Source organism: Paramisgurnus dabryanus, chromosome 15 (genome assembly GCF_030506205.2).
Source record: "Paramisgurnus dabryanus chromosome 15, PD_genome_1.1, whole genome shotgun sequence".
Taxonomy (NCBI): Eukaryota; Metazoa; Chordata; class Actinopteri; order Cypriniformes; family Cobitidae; genus Paramisgurnus; species Paramisgurnus dabryanus.
The window spans coordinates 20,675,781-20,683,633 of NC_133351.1; the positions used below are offsets into that span (position 1 = coordinate 20,675,781).

General features: G+C 34.7%; 1 protein-coding gene across 1 annotated transcript; it reads right to left on the minus strand.

The window, feature by feature from the left end:
* Positions 1 to 53: 53 nt before the first annotated feature.
* On the minus strand, positions 54 to 7,644 carry tnfaip6 (tumor necrosis factor, alpha-induced protein 6). The gene is made up of 6 exons (XM_065251470.2): positions 7,422 to 7,644; positions 5,906 to 6,043; positions 3,688 to 3,849; positions 2,003 to 2,231; positions 1,845 to 1,885; positions 54 to 1,342 (listed from the first exon to the last, which is right to left on the minus strand). The coding sequence occupies exons 1-6, from the start codon at positions 7,519 to 7,521 to the stop codon at positions 1,233 to 1,235; spliced, it is 780 nt and encodes a 259-aa protein (XP_065107542.1). The 5' UTR covers positions 7,522 to 7,644; the 3' UTR covers positions 54 to 1,232.
* Positions 7,645 to 7,853: the final 209 nt, after the last annotated feature.

The window sequence follows — 7,853 nt, forward strand, 5'->3', positions numbered from 1 at the left end:
CCCGCCCATTCATTAATAAATCATGAAGTGAATTAAAGAAGTAACAAGAAAACTTTTTATAAGATTAAAATGAATTTTTATTTTATTTGGGAAGTTTTCATACGCGTCTATTTTTTAATTTTTTGTTTTGTAAATCATTAACAAAAATGTCCACTGATGTCCAAAATGCAAGAAATACATGAAAAGACCCCATCAAATCAAAACTGGAATTTTGTGTCTTGTTGTCTATTGGACTATTTCTGCCCATACATGTGTTAGTAGTCCTACAAAAGTCGACAGAATAAACTTAAAATATGATGTATTACTTTTACATTCTATTTGATGTATAAAATATTGATGACTCCTTTGGCATCATTCAGATAAATTGCTGTGCAATAAAATGCAGTAGTGTACCTCCACTAAATTCAACTACCACTAAACAACAGCAAGCAGGTGACCCACTCAAATATCTAAATAGTCCTGTTTCAATTTACAAAATAAGTCATCCCAGAAAGATTGGGTCTATACAGAGTCTATACTGTATATGCAGTCCTAATCATTTAACTTATCCAAAATCTGAGCTATACAGTTAAGCATATCAGTGGTCACAGAGTGTGATGCAGTTTAACATAAAATATCAAACAAATAAAACAGATTCATGTTAAGGTTTCATTTTTGACCTTACATTTTAAAAACATAAAAGTGACATTTGTTAAAAGTTGTGGGGTGTAGTTCAGTGGTTCTCAAACCTTTATGGCTTGCGGTCCCCCTTGTGTATGGTGCATCCCTCTGTGCCCCCCCCCCCAAAAAAAAAATTATGACATAAAACAATGTTATTGAATTTGAATTTAACAAAACATATTAAATCATCCTCCTAAGACCTGGATATCCACATACGTGGACATCATTTTTTTGTTGTTGTTTGCACCATAATACTTAATTCTGTGTAACTTGAACCTGTTGTAAAAAACGCGGACAGTTACACTGCTTCATGTTCAATGAAAAATATTTGGGTATTATATTTATTGGTTCTTCCTAACCCCGAAATAGTTGGAAGAAATCAGGAAAAAGACAAAGCAAAGCTCGGGTCTTAGGAGGTTAAACAATGTAGTGGTGTTGGTTAATAGTGTTATTTTTCTGAGGTCTAATTACAAAGAATTTGTGATAAATTAATGCATTTCATAAAATGTCTTGTTGGCCCCCAGTTTAAAAACCACTGGTCTAGTTTATAAAACAATGATGAAGAGAAGGGGTCAACAGGATTCATCACAATGTATAGATGCGTTTATAGCGATGTACTGCAGCTGAAACCCTCCAGCCTTCACAGAGGAATCAGAGAGGAATTTCAGAGTCATCACATTTCCTGAGAAAGAGACAAAGTGTTGATCAAATTGATGCTATTATTAAACCTCATTCAAGTTCTTAAACACTATGGGGCAGTTTCCCAGACAGGGATTAGATTAGACTAAAATAAATGTAAGAGCTGTCCAAACTGAAAACAACTTTCACTGACTTATCTTAAAATACATCAGTGCCCTTTGTTTTGTCTCAAAATGTACACAAGTAATGTTTTTAGTAAAGCATGTTTGTTAAAACTGGGTATATTTCCTAATTAAACTAAGACTTAGTCCTGGCTTAAACTAATCCCTGTCCGGGAAGCCACCCTTATATTACTAAATAGTTTAAATGCAGCATTTAAAAAGATGGATGCATTTTCAAAACATGTTTTTAAGAAATTAAATATCCTTACGAATTTTACAAATTGGTTTAAAAAAGTCTTCTTTTTATATATCTCCAAGCAAAGCATGGCAGATGAATATAGGCATGACGATGGTGATTTCAACCATAATAAGTTCAACACAAACCTGTACTTATGAAGTCTTCTGGAAGTTCATCACCACAGTATCTATCCAGCAAAGACAGATTTATTCAATTATTTATGAAGCCAATTTAAGATAAGCTTACTTCCGAGGCAAACTCTCAATGACAATGAAAAATAGAAAGCTAATGCTTAGTTACACACCTTCCGACAAAGCCTGAAACGTCATCATAGCTGTCATAGATCTCCAAATAATCACTGAGGCAAGATGTGTCCTCCTCAATGTCAAATTCTAAGAAGTGCAGGCGAATCCTTTGACCATAGCGAACTCGAATGTGCCAGTAACAAATCTGTTCATCCTCGTATTCCTCTGGATAACCAGGTGATGTGAAAACCTTCTGCTGATCTGTGTGCACTCCTCCACACTCTTTTGCTGTAAACAAATGCTCAACTTAATCAAATTAATAATAAAAAAATCACTTGATGTAGTATAATGACATTACAACACACTAATAACGTCAGTTATAACGTTTACTTGTACTTTTTCTCATATAAAGTATGTGACTGTAAGGAGAAAACATCATCACTAATGTTTAATCAATTATTTAATGCGGTTAAACTATTTCATAAATTAAATAAATGTAGTCATGAATACTAACAGTAATGGAAAAGTCAACAGGAAATGAGTACAGACATGACAAATCTAGACTCATGTCTGACACACATTTGGTGCCATTTCCTGAATGAGGTAGTGAGATGATACTGCAGTAAAGTGAAGACAACAGTAAATGATCTTAACAATGATGCTTAGTGTTTGAGGTATTGTTATAAGGATTTTTGTATTGTCTTTTATTTGAAATAAACAAATAAACAAATGTATAAAAATGCAATTCCACGCAAATGTCAACCTTATCATGAAAAGTAAAAGTTTTTACTTTTTACCAAAGCTTTTAAACATACTGATATCTCAGTGCAAATTTCAATATGTCCATGTCTGTAATGGAGAAATGGCAGATCCATAACATTGTTTCTTCCTCATAAATGCACATCCAAAAATGTAAATAAAATAAATATTAAATGTTCTTTAAAGAGCCATAGTTTCTCAATGTGTTGGGTTTTATTGCTTCTGGTTTGTGCCTTTAAATTCACAGAATTCCTACAAAGTATGTTGTCTGCCAAAAAATGTCTTTTTTTTGTCACATCCATACCACTGGAATTGCTCAAATTTATAAAACATGTGTTAGAGTACATCTTAATGTGAACGTCTAGTGACTTCAAATCATTGCTGACTCAAAGTCTCCAGAGGTTTCTTTCATTAGTTTTAAACACATTACAAATCATGGAAAGAGGAGCAATTATAAACTCAGCTCACTGGTTGTGCATTACTACCAAAGCCTGTAAAACTTTCACAGGGCTTCATTTAGATTACTCAAGCTATGAAACATTTTTTTTTTACACAATATGCACATAAATGTGCTCGTTCTCGATTAGTTCCACATATTTTCTATGTCAATACGACTCAGTCACTATCATTTTCCATGCATCTGTCATGGGGTGTCATAAAAAAGCTATTTATTTTCCCCCAGAGTTTAGTCATGGCCATTTTTGTCCAGACCACAAGTCATCCCACCCTTACAGTTACGGGACAAAGCAATGTTTAAGTCATGGTATAAAGCAATGCTGTGGGCTCCAGGGAGATTTATTTACCTTACTGCCCACGTGGCTAATAGGTTTGCTTATTTCCACGTCTGAACACTAAATTACTCTTGAGAGCTTCAAAGAAGTTCTTAGAAACATGTTTAAATTTATGATCTCCGTGATTATAGATCTCTCAACAGATGGCTAAAATCTACCCAGGATTGCCTAACCTCACCATTTCTCAAACTCACCCTGGGGGTTGTAGCAGTAGACGTCCCATCTCTCGCTTTTGTTGACCCGGTATCCATAATCAATGATTCCAATCTTTCTGAAGCCACAGTTTGTGCCAGCTTTAACAATGGGATACCCCACGCGCCCTTTATCAAACCATCCGGCTGCACACACATGGAGCCCTTCAGGAGAATTACAATGTTATTGAAAACTTGTATTTGTGTAATGTCTTGTGCACTATTTGTGATTCTAAAATAAAATGACACAATAATTTTTTTTTACAAACATTATTATACATTAATTATAGATAAAACAGTGTCCAAGAGACAATGAAGAGCTTAGATGCAAGAACCTCCAAGTAAGTCAGACATGTTTTCTTGTAAATTAGCATTTTTTTATCAGGCACTTATGTTTAGGTTCAGCAATTTCACTTAAATGGCAATAAAAAGGTTTTTAATCAGTAACTGAAATGCCAATAACAATCACTTCAGTAATTTTTTTGGTATTTAACAAATTTGACTGTCTTTCGCTGCAAAACCCTCTGAGTGCATGTAAAACTTTAAAAAAAAATTCCAGACACACTTTACTAAAATAAAGTTAAAAGGCTCAAAAAATCTGACAGTATCTTAACATGGTAAACCTCATTTAACTAGGTAAAAATCTGTTGCACCTTGACTAACATGCGTTGGTGTTGATCTAATTCTTCTTCCGCGCACTTACAGGACTGTGCTGAAAAAATGTAACATATCCGTTTAACGGATTCTGCAAACAAAGCAGTATTTCTGAATGGCTTGAGACTGGGATTAAGCGAATTTGAAGTGAAAGTATTTCATGAAAATTCTAGGGCTGGAAGAAGATTAATCGCAATTAATCGCATACAAAATATAAATCATTTTTGGCATAATATATGATTGTGTGCTGTGTGTAATTATTATGTACATATAAATACACACACATTCATGTATGTATTTAATAAACATTTAGATGTGTATATATATTTATTTACATTTTTATATATTCTATATTATATATAAATAAAAAAATGATATATAAATTAAAAAAATCTGACATGAATAAATTTATGTGTGTGTGGTTAAATATACAGAACACACAGTATACACACATATATTATGCAAAAAATAACTTTTATGTTGTATGCGATTAATCGCGATTAATCTTTTCCCAGTCATAGAAAATATAATACATGCCAAGAGCATTTGGTCAATATCATTATCTCATTTTTGAAAGAGGTGGCATTTAGCGGCTTTTGCACCTGAGCTCTTTGAATGTGTATTGTAATTGCAATAGATCCATATTTGCATAAGTGTCATTTACACTGTGGACGCTGGGGACATGTCCCCACCACTTTTGGAAATGGCTTATTTTGTCCCCACCACTTTTTAAAAGCATTTGGTAAATCTTCTGAAAATCATTGTAATCATTGACTTAACGCACTGCTGTTTTCTACAGTATGGTGCTTTGGCACTGTTAGGTTGAGCTGGTGTTGCAGGGACTGTTACATGTGCAGTCAACATTGTTGAGGGTTTTTTACTGAGTATTTTCATGTTGTTGACTGGCCTACTCTATGCCCATTTTTGATGTGCCGTTATTCAATATTTTTACTGTCCTGTGCTGTAATGTTTTTTCATCTGATCTTTTCTCCCCACCACTTTTCAACACAAACTGACGCCTCTGCATATTTGTATTTGATGGGTTCAATGAATAATGAACCATTGTTTCTGTTGAGATACAGGCACACAATGACGGCTCCAAAATGAGAAAAACAAAGCAAGTTTGGTAGACCTCATGCATAGTGCCACAGGCCTGTTTTGAACCACAAAACAGTATAAATCAGAGCCAATGTCTGGATCAAATCTACTATTGCTGTAGGACTTTTGGGGAAAGTTGTTACCATTTAAGGTAACATATAACTGGCTTTTATTTACCATTCAAAAATGGGTGGACACTAGGCCTGGTTTATTAATTTGCTAATATTATTTATAGAGGCAATGTATATGCTTGCTAAAGGTTAGTTTATTCAGTATCTTTGTCACAACCTTAATTATTATTTAGCTCAAGTGTGGTTGTGTTTAAGTACTGTTTATATACAGTAATGATTTCCAACTGATATAATGCAATTACTAAAGGACTTGCCCATCCATCAACATGCTATAAGCCAGACCCTCCCTGTTTGTATAGGCATCTGAGCAGAGCCAGATTTGAAAGTGTGATACAAACCAATTTTGCGAGCAGCCTCCAGTTGATCATAGGTAGCAAGAGTTCCCCCCTCAAATGCGCACACAGCCTTGGCTTCTATATACGTCAGCTGGTACCTTCCTTTGCGAGACTCGCGGTGATAAACTCCAGCTGCTTGCTCTATAGATAGAAAAGTTGTTTCAGTTTTAAGACCACTGAGATAAGCACTCATGTGGAGTTGTCTGGGTCTTCTACTACCTGTTTACCCAAATTACGCCATTAAACAAGAGCCAAAGCTTGTTAACACAGATGATTTACTAAGCAGGACATTCTGAATACATGGGGACAATGTGTTTGTAAAATTACAAAACCAGATGAAAGAAAGTTCCGAACATTATGTATTGAAGTTGTTTTAAGCACGCATGCCTAACCCTAAAGAAGTTGGATCTCATCTGAAATGAGTAACAAGCCAATGATTTAATGTGTTGGCCTCAAACATCAATATCCCCTGAAGACTGAAACCATTAGTGGGCTCCAAATAGATTTCATGAGAAAAAAGGAGACTTATGTTACGCAAAAGCTTTAGGACAAATAATGTATTTAGTGGTTTCAGATGCGTAGTGGTGGGGAAACATTTAACAGTTTTTAGTTTTGAAAGGCACAAGCTAAGTTATACAAAAGAACTGAAACAATGTGACTACAGTTTTGGCAAACAGTGATACACTCCAGATACAAGCCTGTGAGTTTCTTTGATCAATCTGACAGTGTTGTGAGGTGTGTGTGTGGTAAATCGGATTGCAGAGTAACTGTATGAAGTCATTTCCCTGTGTTCAGAGACTAGCTGGACTTTACAGGACCATAAATCGAGGGGTGAGCACCAGAGGGGCGTAAGTGACATTTCACCAATTTTACAGGAGGGCCACAACCACAAATTATCATTGTTTGATCTGACTTTGTGTACTAATAAAAAATTGTATAACTCCAAATTGATTAAGAATTTACTTGTGTAAAAGAGTTACTAAAAGAGTTCATCAAGAGCTTTAATTAATTTTTAAGTATATATATATATATAAATTGTAAAATCCAAAACCCAAAATGTCCCTTACACCCTTCTGGTTCTCATGCCACTTAAACAGGTAAAACTGTACAGTATATATGAGACACGATACATGTATGCATAGATGAGTAAGACACTCTTATAATGGGTATAGTTTTCAACCAATATAGTTGGGTAAAAGATAGACAAACACAACTGTTGGTTTAAATTAAATAATGACAAAATCCAGATTTGAGCAACCATATTGACACAACCCAGCAATTGCTGTTTTTGTTTTGTTAATACAAACACAGCATATGTTAAATGAATCCCAACAGCTTGGTTTGTCCACATTTTACCAACCATGGGTTTGAAACACCCCAGCATTTTTAGAGTGTAACAAAAGAAAAAAGAAATATAGAGAGAAAGAAAACATTCAGAATTCATATCACTTTCCTACTCTTATACTACTTCTAGCCATTGAGATAAGCAATGAGAACAGAGAATAAATAAAGCAAATACCAAGCCAGATAGAGTTGTGTAGTATTCCATTCTTGTAACCCCAAGCTTCACTTTCCTTAAGGAAAAATAAAACGGTGCATACAGCTTGTAAAGCGTTCATTTCTCTGATGAATCTGTCGATCGCACAGATGTTAGACACAGTACTGAACTATATGTGTAATGAAGTGCTCACAACACGAGTAAGATAGTAAGAGTGAGTGAGTAAGTAGTTTCCTGCCGACCAGCGCAATAGTGTTGTTACGTCTGCTCTGACGTGTGCAGAGGATCAGCTAATTGATAGCAGTTAACATCCATCACATCCTCCACTGTTTTAAACAATAAAACGTATTTGAACATGCAAACAACGCTCCGTTTAAAATGTCTCTGGAAACACTTTAAAATTAGTTGGTTGTATTTGTTAACATTAGTAAATGAATTAGCTAACATGAACTA

Excerpts from the sequence above, each read along its gene's own strand:
- tnfaip6 (XM_065251470.2), bottom strand. The coding sequence starts at position 7,521 with ATGAACGCTTTACAAGCTGTATGCACCGTTTTATTTTTCCTTAAGGAA. Across the intron at positions 3,850-5,905 it reads GGAGGCTGCTCGCAAAATTG|GGCTCCATGTGTGTGCAGCC; the intron begins GTTTGTATCACA and ends ATTCTCCTGAAG. Across the intron at positions 1,343-1,844 it reads AGAAGACTTCATAAGTACAG|GAAATGTGATGACTCTGAAA; the intron begins GTTTGTGTTGAA and ends TCTCTTTCTCAG.